At 44.9% G+C, this 18,581-nt stretch overlaps 1 protein-coding gene across 2 annotated transcripts in view; it reads left to right on the forward strand.

Moving 5' to 3' along the window:
- LOC135056746 (inactive heparanase-2-like) overlaps positions 1–18,581 on the forward strand; it is a 211,569-nt gene that overhangs the window by 47,966 nt on the left and 145,022 nt on the right. The window contains exon 4 of one of the 2 annotated variants that reach the window (XM_063962283.1): positions 220–271. In XM_063962283.1, the coding sequence (XP_063818353.1) occupies positions 249–271 (23 nt within the window). In that variant the 5' untranslated portion in view covers positions 220–248. The remainder of the gene's footprint in view (positions 1–219; positions 272–18,581) is intronic. The other variant, XM_063962282.1, reaches the window with a different exon arrangement.

Below are 18,581 nucleotides of genomic sequence, written 5' to 3' on the forward strand. Positions count from 1 at the left end.
TATGATGGAAATTGCAGACCTCTCTCATCTTTTTAAGTGGGTCAACTTGCACAATCGGTGGCTGTCCAAATACTTTTTTGCCCCACTGTATATATCATTTGCTGTCATGCCAAAGTAAAAAGTCCCATGTGATATACAAAGAAGAAAAATTGGAACATATTTATGGATGTGTCAAAAATGTAAATGACATCTAAATATATATATTTTTTTGTGTTGCAGTTTCATGAAGGTTGCTGGCAAAGCAGTGGATGCAGTTACCTGGCAACAGTAGGTATTCTGATTTTTTTTTAAATATTTATTTCCTTAATAATATGTTACGTTATACAGATCTAATGGATTTCATTACTTTGTCTAGCATAAAAAAAAATGCATATACCTACTGGGCACTAAGGGGGGATTAAGGTTAGGCTGCCGTTATGGAGGGGTAGGCGACGAGGGTTAGAATACTTACCTAGTAGATTCTGGGGGACATTTACTAAGCAGTGATAAGAGCGGAGAAGTGAGCCAGTGGAGAAGTGCTCATGCAACCAATCAGCACTGAAGTAACATCTATAATTTGCATACTATAAAATTATACAGAGCTGCTGATTGGTTGATGGGGCAACTTGTTCACTGGCTCACTTCTCCGCTCTTATCACAGCTTAGTGAATGTCCCCCTCTGTGTGTCGGAGTGTCGCTGTTGATCTTCTGACCTCCGGCATCCCGTGGAGAGGGCTGGATGGAGTATGGAGTGATAGGAGGTTGGTATGAACAATAAAGGTGGCAGAATTGGTAAGGACTTTATAGGTTGGAGTAATCAGTAAAGGGGATTAAATTGGGTTCTGTAAGGGATGTTTTGCCAGTGAACTGGCAGACCTGGAAGGCAGAGTTAAATAAGTCACAACAAATGTTAAGTTGACATATCTTTGGAAAAATACGTACAGCGCAATAAAACAAAAGCCTAGGTAAGACAAGGATATGGGAAGAGGCTAGGGTAACTCACTTGGGGCCTATTTATTAAGGGCCCTTTAAACGTGCCAAAACAGTAGTTTCTGCTTGTTTTAGTCAAAGTGGCCTCCACAATTCATCAAGCTTGTGTACGAAAACTGATGCTGTCTTCAGATTTCGTTAGTTCCTGTAGACTTGCTCCTTTCTGTTGAAGGAGTAACAGATGTGACTAGGGATCCATTCAGGCCTTTTATGTGCACGTGTGATAATCCATTCATACATGCACTCTCACACTCCTATAAGTTCAAACTGAATAAGTAGCATGGGAAGTGGTAGGCATTGTGGGACAACTGCTTTTCAGAGCAGCTCTTCCGCAATTGGAATAATACTGAATTGATCAAGTACTTTGATATCTGCTGCAACTCAAGGCAAGGAGGATACCTAATTAATGGAGGTCACTGGAGCTTGATCTTGAATATCTTGTCAGGTAAGCAGAGTTCAGCTGCATGGAGAATAAGGCAGTTCTCCGGTACTCAATGAATCTGTACCAAGAGACAACAACGACTGGTGGAATGGGTAGTGCTCGAGAACACAAATGAGGGCTCACATGCTAGAAGGATTCTAAACTGTTGGAGGTGGAACTGGGAAGATAAAGAAAGAGTTACAAAGGGCTAATTCAGAGTTAGGAGCAAAGCAGAAAAAATAAAGAGCTACTTTATGCATGGACAAACCATGTTGGAATGCAAGGGGTGCAAATAAACATTTTTTTTTCATGCAATGTAAATATCGTGTGCTTTTATATGCAGCCCACCGGGGCGTATTTATTTTCACTATGCAAAATCTAAACTCTATATACATTATAAATCTCCACTATGACTGAATAAGAGATGTCAGGGAACAAACTGAAATGTGTTTTCCAAGGAAGGGGGTGTAAAGGGAGAAGAGCAAGTTCAAGGCAGGTTCAAGGGAAAACCATCAGTTAGAAGAATGGGTAGACTCATTGGTAGGGCTACAAAAGGAATGGTCAGGCAGGTAAGAGGTCAACCATGAGAAGGCAGACTTACTGAGACTGATGGAATGAAGAATTTGAAGGAGATAGTCAACAGTGTCAAAGTCAGCAAATGCATCTAGGAGGATGAGAACCGAGAAGTGACCATTGGGTTTCACGATGAAAAGGTCATCCTTGACCCTACTGAGGGCGGTTTCTGTGGAGGATCATGGGGAAGTGGGAAGAGAGTAATTAGGTGAGTCAGAAACAGATAAGCCTTTCAACGATCTTGGAGGCATAGTGCAGGAGAGAACTAGGTTTGTACTTAAAATTGTATATATTTGTAGGTAGAAGTTCTTCCTGTGACTAGCCATTTTAAACTGCTGTCTAGTTTTACACTTCTTGTCCAGAACATTTATACTTTTTCTTCCACAGACCTTTTTGAGTGGATTGACATAAAACTAATTTCTGTATAATACCCCTAGCGAGATGCTGTTGAAAATGTATTAATTTGGTCTCTAACTTGTAAATGACATGTTAGCATTCTTCAGTATAAAATTGGCTGGAATAAATGTTTGTCTATAGGTGTCTTTCTTTCTCTTCAGCCTTGGAAAATTAATTTACAGCCCTGGTGGGAATCCCACGGTCTGCAAACATATATCCTCAAAGAAAAATACACAAGAATCTGAATCTGGCAACCTTTTATTTCATATCACATTGAATGAGTTTTACCCGCCTCCCATCATGAATAGTTCTCTTGTAGCCTTCACCCCCTATTCTCTAATTTAAATGGAATGTATTCCAAAGTGCTTTGCTAAGCAGTGAGATAGCTATCATTTTGGCACTATATATATCTAGTTAGGAATGTAGGATTTGTCCACATATGGGGGGATATTCAATTGTTTGAAAAGTCAGTTGGGTGTCTGTTTTTTGCTATCTAATAGACAGGAAAAACAGACACCCAACCGACTTTTCAAACAGTTGAATTCCCCCCATAGAGCCTGATTCAGAGGTGGACGCAGAGCCAATACGTGCGTAGTTGACTAATATTTTGTACACTAGACATGTGTCTGATTCTGTACTACCAACAGAGATGCAGCACAGAATCGGACACAGGGTCTGAGAACATTAGGGATGTTTCTGGGGTGGCAGAGGGGTGTGAGGGGTAGGGAGTCGGGACCGATGTTTCTAGTTTAGACTTCTGAGTATGCACATACTAGCACATGCAACTATTGCAATGCTCAATTTAGAGCAGACCGGAGGCCTATGAGGCATTGTCAGGCCCTTCATAGCTATGCGCTATGGAGCGGCATCACTCACTGGCACTGCAGCCCTTGAAGATCTGCCCTTGGTTAAAGGGTATGTTGTGATAGTGTTCTACATATGGCATACACAGTTCTTGGTTACTTCAATATTATCTAGCTTCATGATTCCTGCTTCTGTGTCAGTGCACACTCAATGCACCATGGCTAAAACAGGTATTTACGGACATATATGTGAACAAGTCTAAGTACATCCCACGTTCAGTTGCATGGCATTGTGAGAGGGGTTGACCCATCCGACGTGCAGTGCATCAGATGGGACGACGCACGTGAATGTTGAGAGTACACACTGCACGATATGGCTAATATATCACTCTGATTCGCATCGGAGCGCTATATTGGCCAATATATTGCTTAATGTGTACCCGGCTTTAGCTATTGTCCCTGATACCCAGCAAGTCACATGACAGAATGTGCAGTACACTGATCACCACTGCTGATTTTTCTTAAACTAAATAAGTACAGATAACATTGCCATGAGATATAGGGTAATGATGGTCCTTGATTCTAGGAGCTTACAATCATAGGTAGAAATATTACAACAGCGAAAACAATACATTTAGTGGTTAAGTTGTAGTCGATTTGGTGTGCCCTTGCAAAGGCTATAGAAATCCTGCAACGGCACACCATATCGCCTCCAATTTGCCTTCATTTTACCCCGAAATAGAGTATTTTAAATGAAATTATTTTGGGGCTACCATAATTGCTGCATGTGTGCATGCTAGATTGTGAGCTTCACTAGCATTGTCCGCAATCCCTATCCAAATGCTTAGGAAATTTAGAGATGTGCACCGGACATATTTCGGGTTTTGTGTTTTGGTTTTGGATTCAGTTCCGCGGCCGTGTTTTGGATTCGGACGCGTTTTGGCAAAACCTCCCTGAAATTTTTTTGTCGGATTCGGGTGTGTTTTGGATTTGGGTGTTTTTTTTTCAAAAACCCCTCAAAAACAGCTTAAATCATAGCATTTGGGGGTAATTTTGATCCCATAGTATTATTAACCTCAATAACCATAATTTCCACTAATTTCCAGTCTATTCTGAACACCTCACACCTCACAATATTATTTTTAGTCCTAAAATTTGCACCAAGGTCGCTGGATGGCTAAGCTAAGCGACACAAGTGGCCGACACAAACAACTGGCCCATCTAGGAGTGGCACTGCAGTGTCAGACAGGATGGCACTTAAAAAAATAGTCCCTAAACAGCACATGATGCAAAGAAAAAAAGAGGTGCACCAAGGTCGCTGGATGGCTAAGCTAAGCGACCCAAGTGGCCGGCACAAACACCTGGCCCATCTAGGAGTGGCACTGCAGTGTCAGACAGGATGGCACTTAAAAAAATTAGCCCCAAACATCACATGATGCAGAGATAAATAAAATAAAAAAAAGAGGTGCAAGATGGAATTGCCCTTGGGCCCTCCCATACACCCTTATGTTGTATAAACAGGACATGCACACTTTAACAAACCCATAATTTCAGCGACAAGGTCTGCCACACGACTGGCTGAAATGACTGGTTGGTTTGGGCCCCCACCAAAAAAGAAGCAATCAATCTCTCCTTGCACAAACTGGCTCTACAGAGGCAAGATGTCCACCTCCTCCTCATCGTCCGATTCCTCACCCCTTTCACTGTGTACATCCCCCTCCTCACAGATTATTAATTCGTCCCCACTGGAATCCACCATCTCAGGTCCCTGTGTACTTTCTGGAGGCAATTGCTGGTGAATGTCTCCACGGAGGAATTGATTATAATTCATTTTGATGAACATCATCTTCTCCACATTTTCTGGAAGTAACCTCGTACACCGATCGCTGACAAGATGACCGACTGCACTAAACACTCTTTCGGAGTACACATTGGAGGGGGGGCAACTTAGGTAAAATAAAGCCAGTTTGTGCAAGGGCCTCAAAATTGCCTCTTTTTCCTGCCAGTATACGTACGGACTGTCTGACGTGCCTACTTGGATGCGGTCACTCATATAATCCTCCACCATTCTTTCAATGGTGACAGAATCATATGCAGTGACAGTAGACGACATGTCAGTAATCGTTGGCAAGTCCTTCAGTCCGGACCAGATGTCAGTACTCGCTCCAGACTGCCCTGCATCACCGCCAGCGGGTGGGCTCGGAATTCTTAGCCTTTTCCTCGCAGTCCCAGTTGCGGGAGAATGTGAAGGAGGAGCTGTTGACGGGTCACGTTCCGCTTGACTTGACAAGTGTCTCACCAGCAGGTCTTTGCACCTCTGCAGACTTGTGTCTGCCGGAAAGAGAGATACAACGTAGGCGTTAAACCTAGGATCGAGCACGGTGGCCAAAATGTAGTGCTCTGATTTCAGCAGATTGACCACCTGTGAATCCTGGTTAAGCGAATTAAGGGCTCCACCCACAAGTCCCACATGCCTAGCGGAATCGCTCCATTTTAGTTCCTCCCTCAATCTCTCCAGCTTCTTCTGCAAAAGCCTGATGAGGGGAATGTCCTGACTCAGGCTGGCAGTGTCTGAACTGACTTCAAGTGTGGCAAGTTCAAAGGGTTGCAGAACCTTGCACAACGTTGAAATCATTCTCCACTGCGCTTGAGTCAGATGCATTCCCCCTCCTTTGCCTATATCGTAGGCAGATGTATAGGCTTGAATGGCCTTTTGCTGCTCCTCCATCCTCTGAAGCATATAGAGGGTTGAATTCCACCTCGTTACCACCTCTTGCTTCAGATGATGGCAGGGCAGGTTCAGGAGTGTTTGCTGGTGCTCCAGTCTTCGGCACGCGGTGGCTGAATGCCGAAAGTGGCCCGCAATTCTTCGGGCCACTGACAGCATCTCTTGCACGCCCCTGTTGTTTTTTAAAAAATTTCTGCACCACCAGATTCAATGTATGTGCAAAACATGGGACGTGCTGGAATTTGCCCAGATGTAATGCACGCACAATATTGGTGGCGTTGTCCGATGTCACAAATCCCCAGGAGAGTCCAATTGGGGTAAGCCATTCTGCGATGATGTTCCTCAGTTTCCGTAAGAGGTTGTCAGCTGTGTGCCTCTTATGGAAAGCGGTGATACAAAGCGTAGCCTGCCTAGGAACGAGTTGGCGTTTGCGAGATGCTGCTACTGGTGCTGCCGCTGCTGTTCTTGCTGCGGGAGGCAATACATCTACCCAGTGGGCTGTCACAGCCATATAGTCCTGAGTCTGCCCTGCTCCACTTGATCACATGTCCGTGGTTAAGTGGACATTGGGTACAACTGCATTTTTTAGGACACTGGTGACTCTTTTTCTGACGTCTGTGTACATTCTCGGTATCACCTGCCTAGAGAAATGGAACCTAGATGGTATTTGGTACCGGGGACACAGTACCTCAAGCAATTCTCTAATTCCCTGTGAATTAACGGTGGATACCAGACACACGTTTAACACCACCGCAGCTGCCAAGACCTGAGTTATCCGCTTTGCAGCAGGATGACTGCTGTGATATTTCATCTTCCTCGCAAAGGACTGTTGGACAGTCAATTGCTTACTGGAAGTAGTACAAGTGGTCTTCCGACTTCCCCTCTGGGATGACAATTGACTCCCAGCAGCAACAACAGCAGCGCCAGCAGCAGTAGGCGTTACACTCTAGGATCCATCGGAGGAATCCCAGTTAGGAGAGGACTCATCAGACTTGCCAGTGACATGGCCTGCAGATCTATTGGCGTTCCTGTCTAAGGGGGAAATTGACACTGAGGGAGTTGGTGGTGTGGTTTGCAGGAGCTTGGGTACAAGAGGAAGGGATTTAGTTGTCAGTGGACTGCTTCCGCTGTCGCCCAAAGTTTTTGAACTTGTCAGTGACTTCTGATGAATGCGCTCCAGGTGACGTATAAGGTAGGATGTTCCTAGGTGGTTAACGTCCTTACACCTACTTATTACAGCTTGACAAAGGCAACACATGGCTTGACACCTGTTGTCCGCATTTCTGTTGAAATAATTCCACACCGAAGAGCTGATTTTTTTTGTATTTTGACCAGGCATGTCAATGGCCATATTCGTCCCACGGACAACAGGTGTCTCCCCGGGTGCCTGACTTAAACAAACCACCTCACCATCAGAATCCTCCTTGTCAATTTCCTCCTCAGCGCCAGCAACACCCATATCCTCATCCTGGTGTACTTCAACAGTGACATCTTCAATTTGACTATCAGGAACTGGACTGCGGGTGCTCCTTCCAGCACTTGCAGGGGGCGTGCAAATGGTGGAAGGCGCCACCTCTTCCCTTCCAGTGTTGGGAAGGTCAGGCATCGCAACCGACACAATTGGACTCTCCTTGGGGATTTGTGATTTAAAAGAACGTACAGTTCTTTGCTGTGCTTTTGCCAGCTTAAGTCTTTTCATTTTTCTAGCGGGAGGATGAGTGCTTCCATCCTCATGTGAAGCTGAACCACTAGCCATGAACATAGGCCAGGGCCTCAGCCGTTCCTTGCCACTCCGTGTCGTAAATGGCATATTGGCAAGTTTACGCTTCTCCTCAGACGCTTTTAATTTTGATTTTTGGGTCATTTTACTGAACTTTTGTTTTTTGGATTTTACATGCTCTCTACTATGACATTGGGCATCGGCCTTGGCAGACGACGTGATGGCATTTCATCGTCTCGGCCATGACTAGTGGCAGCAGCTTCAGCACGAGGTGGAAGTGGATCTTGATCTTTCCCTATTTTACCCTCCACATTTTTGTTCTCCATTTTTTAATGTGTGGAATTATATGCCAGTAATATATCAATAGCAATGGCCTACTGTACTGTACTATATACTGTTGGTCAATAAAAAATGCTGCACTGTAATACTAGAAGCTGTAGAAAAGTATATATATATTATTGTATATATATATCAGTACAGAGCGGTGTAACTGTGACACGTGTGTCCTGACAAGCAGTATAGAAGCTATAGAAAATGATTTAAAATTATTGTATATATCAGTAGAGAGCGGTGTAACTGTGACACATGTGTGTCCTGACCAGCAGTATAGAAGCTATAGAAAAGTATATATAACATTACCGTATATCAGTACAGAGCGGTGTAACTGTGACACATGTGTCCTGACAAGCAGTATAGAAACTATAGAAAATGATTTAAAATTATTGTATATAATTCAGTACAGAGCGGTGTAACTGTGACACGTGTGTCCTGACAAGCAGTATAGAAGCTATAGAAAATGATTTAAAATGATTGTATATATCAGTACAGAGCGGTGTAACTGTGACACATGTGTGTCCTGACAAGCGATATAGAAGCTATAGAAAAGTATATATATTACTGTATATATCAGTACAGAGCAGTGTAACTGTGACCATGTGTCCTGACAAGCAGTATAGAGGATATAGAAAAGTATATATATTATTGTATATCAGTACAGAGCGGTGTAACTGTGACCATGTGTCCTGACAAGCAGTATAGAAGCTATAGAAAAGTATATATATTATATACTGGTGGTCCCCAGTCCCCACAATGCAGCACACTGATCAGACACTGAGCACAGATATGGAGCGTTTTCAGGCAGAGAACGTAGATATTTTCAGCACACTGAGCACAGATTATTTGCAGCACACTGAGCCCAGATATTTTCAGCACACTGAGCACAGATTACGGAGCTTTTCAGGGAGAGAACGCTGCCACGTCCTCTCCGTTCAATCTCCAAAACACGAGTGAAAATGGCGGCGACGCGCGGCTTCTTAGATAGAATACGAATCTCGCGGGAATCCGACTGCGAGATGATGACGTTCGGGCATGTTCTGGTTAACCGAGCAAGGCGGGAAGATCCGAGGCTGCCTCGGAACCGTGTAAAATGGGTGAAGTTCGGGGGGGTTCGGATCCCAAGGAACCGAACCCGCTCATCTCTATTAGGAATACAATTGAAATAACCTCTTCTCAAAATATTGCCATACATGCTCTCTTAAATGCTTCTGCCACTGTGCAGGGTACAAGGACCAGAGGTCAGCATGACACCGTTGCTGCCCTGTGGCACCTGTATTTGGCTTGCATGGTGCTTGGAATGGCACCCAGCAACATGGAAACCCATCCACTCAGCTTCCTGGTTCCGGTCCCTCTTCTGTGACATCATGACATCGTAGGAGCTGGGGGCAGCGGGAGCTGTCCAGGGTGCATCCATTTCTTACTAAGTCAATGAGATCATAAACCTTCACTCTGCTTGGTATCAAACATGACCCTGTAGTTCTGTGAATCCTCTACTGGTACTTGTGCTTCTTACAATACATATAAGAACACAGGGGGGTATATCTAGGGGTCCGAGCGCTGCGGAAAAGTAGGGACTTTCAAACCCCCCACCCCCCCATATTCTCCCTTCCCTATGTTTACCCACCACACGCACCATCCTAGTTATGACCCTGAAAACTAGTCCTTTGTGACTCTACCCCCTGCCGCGGGTGGCACTGCTCAGTTCTTGGCCTCATAGTAGCTGCACCCCCTGCACCTGTGGTAGTTACACCCTTGCGCTGTTGTCCTGCCTGTGACTATCCCCCCTACCTCCTTCTCCTCCTCCTACATATACCAGCGATCTGAAATCACTAAAACCTCCTGTTTTCTCACCGAATTGCAGCTGGAGAATTTGCATGAAACTGATACAATGCATCATATATTAAACAAGTACCAATCCCAAAAAGACAATAAGAAAAAGTAATGATTATGGGAATATGTTATGTCTGTGTAACTGAGTCACAGATGCAAGTATGGAAGTGTTGGTGATAATTGTTTTTATTGTAGTATTAAAAAATATATCTTGTATGCGTGATCTACAGATGAGGCATATGTCCATCTTCTAGCAGGAAAGCTTTGTGAGAACATATCTTGGAATATGAGATTCCTGTGAGGTTCTATTTCCTTCTGACAACAATACTAATGAAAGCACATAAGTGTTACTTCCACATCCTTAAATCTGGCATCTAGATAAGACAGGCTGTTTAGGGATAAACTGGAGACACAGTTGATTTGTATCTGCTAGGGACTAGTCTATGCACACAATCACTTTTAGTTGGGGGGAGGGGTTTAAAGAGTTTACTGGGGAATCAGAGACAATGACATAATACACAGGTGTACTCAAGTATCTGACGTGAGGAGACAGTTCTAGTAGTGGGAAGTTATTACAACAGTCAGAGGGTTAGTTTACATACACACACACACACACACACACACACACACACACACACACACACACACACACACACACACACACACACACACACACGGTCGAGTCCAGTGCTGTAACTAGACATTTTAGCGCTGTGTGCAAGATAGGGCATCGGCACCAGCCCTCCCCTTTATATAAAATAGGGACAGTGCGCGCCACAGGCGTGCGCAAGAAATATAGGGGCATGGCTTCATGGGGAAGGAGTGTGGCCACAAAATAATACCAATTCATATTACATATTATAGTAGTCTTCATTATTCAAATTACGCCGCACAGTAGCCCCACTACACCGGGTAGAGCCTCTTTTACACATTATGGCGGACAGATTCCCCTTTTTACACATTACGGCAGACAGCGTCCACCTTTTACACATTACGGCAGACAACGTCCCCTGTTTATACATTACGGCAGACAGCGTCCACCTTTTACACATTACGGCAGACAGCGCCCCCTTTTTACAAATTACGGCAGACAGCGTCCCCTTTTTACACATTACGGCAGAGAGAGTCCTCCATTTACACATTAGGTAGACAGACCGATAAATAGGTAGATAGATAGATAGATAGATAGATAGATAGATAGATAGATAGATAGATAGATAGATAGACAGGCAGACAGACAGGTAAATAGAATAGATGATACTTACCATCTTTCCGCTGGCTCAGGCAGTCAGGCTCCTCCGTGCTGGCAGCTCCGGGGGCAGGGGAGAAGGAAGAGGAGGGAGGGGGAGGAGGGAGCCGCAGCAGTGTACTGTAATTGCCGGCGGCGCCGCTGCAGCTGTCCCTCTCCTTCTACATTGGCTGGCCGCCGCCACTGTGAATGCTGGGATGAGGGAAGCGCATCCCAGCATTCACAGCAGCTCCGGCCAGCCTATGTGGAAGGAGAGGGACTGCTGCAGCGGTGCTGCCACCAATCACATAGCGCTGCTGCGACTCCCTCCCTCCTCCCCCTCCCTCCTCTTCCTGCTCCGCTGCTGCTCCTCTCCTCCTCCGGCACAGGCGTCTTGTAATGAGTCAATTTGACTCATTACAAGCCGCTGACTTTAGGGAATGGGGGCCGTTGCACCCTCAGGGCGACTGCGCTGTGTTCCAGGCACACCTGGCACTCATGTAGTTACGGCACTGGTCTAGTCACATAATTATGACCACCAGCTAATAGCCAGAGTAACCGCCATGTGCAGCACGGACAGCAGCTAGACGGATGAACTGTAGTTTTAGACCCAAGTCCGGTAACCCACAGGTGCATTTTGATGGTGAGCTGCTCCACTGTAGCGTGTCGGTCGGCCCTCACGCACCATCGTAGCCGACGCTCACCTCTTCCATCAATGGCACATGGTGCTTAGCAGTTTCCACGTCGGTTATTCGCAATGGTGCCATTTTTCCAGTCACGATACACCTTCACCGCAGCAGCATGAGAACCGTTCACAAACTGCGCTGTGTCAGAAATACCGCCACACTTGGCCCGATAATCATCCCTTTTGCAATTCGGATAAATCGCCCTTTTTACCCATGACAGCAACAAGTGATATGTGTGCAGACGGCCTCTCACACACCTTATATACCCACCACGCCAGCGCATGTCACGTGACGTACTTCATGGGCTTCGCGCTGCCGACTTCACATGTAGATCGTGGTCATAATAATGTGACTTAATCATGTATAGAGATATATATATATATATATTGCAAAGTGTTTTAAGTTATTGATAGTTACTACATTGTAGCAATGTAAAGGTGACCATACACTGTGCAGTTGTCGGCCTGATCAACCAATTATCAATAATTTTGTATGGCCGTGACCAAGCACCAGTTCGCTCTGACGGGCATGAGAAATCTTCCAGCATGCTTAACAGATGTGATTATTTGTTCTTGGATCTTCCAGTGGATATTCTCACCATCAGACAGACCAATTATCTGACAGTGTATGGCAAAATCAGATAATTGGTCTGTCTCTCTGATGGCAAGTATAATCTCACAGTCTATGGCCTGCATTGCATTGATCAATAGAATTAATGTAATTACAAATAAGTCAGTGATTGCTAGCGCTTTATATTGTAGTGACTGATAATTCTGATATATTGTTACATTAGAACGTTGAAGTATTGAGATAGGGGGTAATTCAGACCTGATCGCTAGGCTGTGTTTTCTGACAGCCTGCGATCAGATCTGAACTTTGCATGCGTATGCACCGCAATGCGCAGGTGCAATGGACCGCAGCAACGGGGATCGGCGGTCAGCGACGGGATGGTGCGAAATTTCCAAACGCACGGGCTATCGCAAGGAGATTGACAGGAAGAGGGTGTTTGTGGGTGGCAACTGACCATTTTCAAGGAGTGTCCGGGAAAATGTAGGAGGGGCCAGGCGTTTGGCGGGAGGTATTCTGATGTCAGCTCCGGCCCCGAACATTGCAGCAGCTGAGTAAATCCTGGGCTGAGCAGAAACTGCACAAACTAATGTTTGTGCAGTTCTGCTACAAATGCGATCACACCCCTGCACACACTCCATACCCTCCCTCTGTAGGTGGCAACTGCCTGATCGCAGCGATCAGGTCTGAATTACATCGATAGATAGATAGATAGATAGATAGATAGATAGATAGATAGATAGATAGATAGATAGAGTTAAATATAATCCCCATTATGTTATGTCAATTTACATTACTAGTTGCTACTCCTAAATCCTTGTGACAAGGCCAGCCTGGTAATGTGTCCTGACACACACATGTTGGGAATCTCTAAGCAAGGTGAACAATGCTGTTCTGTTACTGGCTGCACGTTCTATGAAGGACACAACTAACATGCATAGTGCGTGTGCACGGCCCGAAATGTATTAAAAGAAAAAAAATCTTACAGGCAGTTTGCTCAATTCCCCCTCTGATCATACCACTGATAACACAGCCAAGGCGGATTCAGGCCGAGTGGGCATACCACGTATGCTTCATCATGCCCTCCCCTACACCACTAAGGGGTTCATCTGACAAGGACTGAAAACAGAGTGGTGGACCATAGCAACCAATCAGATTCGAGGTAACATTTATACAGTAGATTGTATAAAATAGTAGGTACAAGCTGATTGGTTGCTACTGGTATACTTCTCCATTCTTTTCATTGCTTAATAAACTGACAGTAAAAATAAGAGAGACAGAGGGGGGTAAAGAGCGACATAGGAGAGAGAGAGAGAAAAAGGGAGAGAGGGGCATGTGTGACAGAGAGGGACAGGAAGGTGATGATCAGGGGAAGTTAAAGAGGGGGTATATACAGTGTAACGATCCCCAGTCAACGCCAGGGGCAACTGCTAGTAGGTAGCACACAGTACTTCTGGGTGCAAGCCTAACTTTTAATATCAGCCCCCTACACCCATGTACTGTGTACAGAGCCCTATTAGAGAAATATTCACACGCAGGTAGGCCACACTTTGTACAGACCCACTGAGTTATACAGTATTATGCCACACAAACACATGTCGCCATCAGCTGCGTCCTGTTAGATAACACGTCACACCTTGTCGTCGTTACCATGTGGACAGAGGCTTCTGGCGGGCTCATATTGGCTCTATGTTATTCTCCGTTTGTGCTCTGCACATTTGGAAACAAATATATACATGTGTTTAACAGTTTGTTTGTTTGTATGCATGTATCTATGTTGAAGTAATCACACAGTATTTTGTTTTTATGGTGGCACAGGCCCCATGAGCTACTTACCCCTCTCAAATCTTAATCTGATTCTAGTTACAAGCAGTAGCACTAGACGTGGATGTCAATTACTGTACTACAAGTTACTCAATCTCTTTATGACTCCCAGAATACGGGTCTGAGGGAAGAGACAGACCACTGCAAGTACTGTAAGCAAAAAATAAATGCACTCAGCTGTGACTCAATAGGAGAAGACACAAATTAAACTTGAAAGAAAATCAGACTAGACAAGACTAGACTGGGTCCTACACCCCCATAAATAGAGAGGAACTTTATTAGTTTGTGCCGGATTGGCTAGGATTTGTTGTGTTGTTTCCTTTTTTTTTTTAGTTGTTACTCATTTAATACTATTATTATTATTATTAGTTATTTATATATTTAGCGCACGCATATTCCGCAGCGCTTTACAGAGAATATTTGACCATTCACATCAGTCCCTACTCAGTGGAGCTTACAATCTATATTCCCTACCACATGTACACGCACACACGTCATTCTAGGGTTAATTTTTTGTTGAGAGACAATTAACCTACCAGTATATTTTTGGATTGTGGGAGGAAACCGGAGTACCCGGAGGAAACCCACACAAGCACGGGGAGAATATACAAACTCTGCACAGTTAGGGCCATGGTGGGAATCGAACCCATGACCTCAGTACTGTGAGGCAGTAATGCTAACCATTACACCATCCGTGATACCCAATAAAACAAGCTGTGAATTATGAGTAGAAAACTACTAGACATACTTCTCTGTTATTAGGCTGACTGTGTTACTAGGTGCCCCTGTCACCACCATGGTAGAGGGTCTATATACTGCAGCAGGCAGTAAGCCCCCTCGTAGGCCATTACGTAGGGATTAATTAAACAATACTACCATGGACATCCGTGCCGTCTTAACAGTAGTGTAGGCCCCTGGGCACAGCAATGCGTTGGGCCCCCTGCTCATCCTTCAGAGGTAGGGGATGCTATCAGCGGCAGCTTTGATGTCCCGCGGGCGGTAGGGGGTGTTCTATCTTCTGCTCAGCATGTAGGATCTGGAGCAGTAATTTCTGCTAATTTCTCCTTTACTGCACAGATGGGGCTAAACTGTAGAAGGTGGCATTGGGCTGAATGAAGGGGCCCTGGTACATGACTTCCAGGGTGGTAGGGGGTGTTTAATACGTAGGGGAGGGGTGGATAGTGGAGTGGGCTTAATATTTATAATTTTTCGGTGAAAGGGCAGCTTGTTTGACTGCAGATATCTCAAGTTTCTTAGCTCTAAATGGGATAAAAAAAACTAGAGAGTCCCACCTTTCAGATGGCTCTGGGGACTTGGGGATCAGAGGTCAGGAGCCAGAGCAATCCACTAACAAAAATATAAAACTGCATATTAGGCGTGTGGAGCTGGAGCAGGGACCGGCTGCTGGAAGGCTGATATCTCTGGTTCTGGGCATAATAGAGACAAGTTGTCAGTGTTCACTGAAAGGGGAGAGTCACAGATTTTGGATTATACCCTCAGAAAAACTCTAAGACAGAATCCGAGATATCTGGCTGGGAAGAGCAATTAACAGGCTCAGATGGGGCCACTGGTTTCAAGTCGGATATCTCCGGTTCCCCAGGGCCGATTTTCAAGAATCTGGTACCCCTGGAAAGAGGAGACCCTCAGCTATCAGCATAGGACCCTTATACTCCTGGGGCCCTTGGGCAAGAGCCTATTGAGCCCATACAAAAAGACGGGCCTAATGGACATGTGCCTCTGTGACAGATAATGTCAGTGATAACAGCTACATACAGTAAATGTAATAAACAAGAAGTAATTGACTGCAGTACTATCTACTTGTCACAGAGCTAAATTCTATTACCCCCCCCCCCTTCTGCCACCGTTCTTTAATTACATATCATTGAAAATTTGGAGATGCATCAAACCTTCTAAAAAGGACAAGTTGAGAAGTTGCCCTGAACAACCAATCAGCTTGTAGTACTCAATTATCAAGTACACTGTATAAAATGATGGCTGCTGTAGACCACTTTTCCATCTGTCCTCTTTAGAAGGTTTGAGACTTCTCCCCCAAATATATCCAAAGGCAATTTTGACCCCAACTTGTTTCCCCTAGTATGTGGGTAAACGTTTCAGACTTACAGTATGAAGTCTGATGATAATCAGTAGGCTTCCCTAAAGGGCCCTACATACTTGGCAATATTGATGGACAATATGAATGATATCGTTAAAAAATGAAGATAAATTGTTTACAACATTCAGTGAGGATGCATCAACGATGAACGATGCGCATCACCGCAGTCGTTCATCGTTAGTCGATCATCGTGTATTCATGCAAGCCAATTTGGACGATAGCAATGTAATGTAATGTCATATCATCCAAATCCAGTATCGGCATGATTTGCCGTATCAGAATGACAAATCGTACTGATCGTCTAATGTGTACCCGTGGTGGCGCGCTCCCATGGGTCGCATGCAACATCTTGTGGTTGGCCGTGCTGCATAGCCAACCGGTAGATATCGTATGCGACCGGATGAGTAATGAAGGACGGGACAAGATGATGTTCCGTCATTCATTACATCGCTTTAGTGTGTACAGCACATTGCACCCATCACTGTCACTAGTTGTTCCTCTCACCCCACACAAGTGCACAGGACAACTAGCGATGTTCAGCAAATATGTGCGTTGCCCAATTTATTGCGGTGATGTTAAGAGACGCATTGCATGCCATTGGATTGCTCCCATAGTGTAAAGATGGGAGCAGGCTATTACTAAAGTTAGCAATGAGATGAATCTTTGGGGGTCATTCCGAGTTGATCGCTCGCTAGCAACTTTTTGCAGCGCCACACACTGGGGAGTGTATTTTCGCTATGCAAGTGTGCAAACGCTGTTGCAGCCGACGGCACAAAAACGTTTTTTTGCAGTTTCTGAGTGGCTCTGGACTTACTCAGCCGCTGCGACCACTTCAGTCATTCTGACGTCAGACACCCGCCCTGCAAATGCTTGGACACGCCTGCGTTTTTCCAAACACTCCCAGAAAACAGTTAGTTGAGACCCACAAACGCCCTCTTCCTGTCAATCACCTAGCGATCAGCTGTGCGAATAGATTCTTTGTTAAATCCATTGCCCAGCACCGATCCTCTTTGTAACCATACAACGCGCCTGAGCATTGCGGTGCATACGCATGCGCGGTTTTGCTGAGTTTTGACCTGATCGCAGCGCTGCAAAAAGTTGCTAGCGAGCGATCAACTCGGAATGACCCCCCATTGAGTAGATAAAACAAGACGTGGGGTTTTCATCACATTTTGCTGTTAATTTAAGGTAATGTAAATGTCAATACTTTCATTTCGAGGAATGATTTTGTTTCCCAAACTAGAGAATGTGTGAAACAGACCCAAGAATTACAAGTAACACTCTGCTTCTATACATACAAATCAGAAACACAATCTGTAAAACGTATGGAAACGCCATGATTGTGGATTTATTCCTTAGGGCAGGTTGCCGGGGCTACACAATCCAGACACCCCACAAGGAACAATTCTAAACAGATCTCTGTTTCATTCCCAAAAACCTCACAGGAGCTCACAATTATGTCTTGAATTTCTATTTAAGTCAATTAATTTGCTCTAATCAGACATGATACTTAGAAATAAAAAATATTGTATTGTTTTACTAGCTGGGAAATAATGAGGGGGGTTTAGAACATTTCGGAAAAGAAAAAAAAACTGGCAAGAAAAATCGGTAATTTTACCTTTGGGATTTTTCTTTTCCGTTCTGCCTTTGTGGGGGCCGTCCTTACATTGTATTGTTGTACATAGACACTGTGCACATACAGTGAAGTCATAGGTTGCTCTTGGTGGAAATATGGTGCAGAACGCTGTGTGCTGAAAGGTTACTGGCCAATGTTACTGAAATATGTCTTGAAAGTGTTGGCGGTTATGAGCTGTCATATGTCATACATAAAAGAGCAGAGCTGTACCCTGAGTAGGCCTGATATCATCTAACTTCCAACACATTGTAGTTCAAGTATGGATTTAATCTGTGCTAGACTCCAATTAACGTACGAATTCCGGAGTGCGACGTTAGCCTCAAGCTCGACATTATCAGCTATAGGGGGAGATTCAGACCTGACCGCTGGGCTGCAAAGTTTACTGTCCTGCATTCAGATAGTCGCCGCCTCCAGGGGAAGTGTAAATTCTCTGTGTAAGTGTGTGATCCCATGTGTACGCCGAGCTGCAAAAATCCACTTTGCGCAGTCTCTGCGCAGCCCAGAACTTACTCCTACAGTGCAATGAGAACAGGCTGATCGGGGTTGGAGCTGACGTCAGACACCCTCCCTGAAAACGCTTGGGCACGCCTGCGTTTTTCCGGACACTCCCAATAAACAGTCAGTAACCACCCACATACGGCCTCTTCCTGTCAATCACCTTGCGAACGCCCGTGCGATCAGATTTTTCACACTATCCCGTCGCTGACCGTCGATACCCTTTGTTGTTGTCCGACACACGTGCGTATTGCGG

The sequence above is a fragment of the Pseudophryne corroboree genome, chromosome 3, assembly GCF_028390025.1.
Source record: "Pseudophryne corroboree isolate aPseCor3 chromosome 3, aPseCor3.hap2, whole genome shotgun sequence".
NCBI lineage: Eukaryota > Metazoa > Chordata > Amphibia > Anura > Myobatrachidae > Pseudophryne > Pseudophryne corroboree.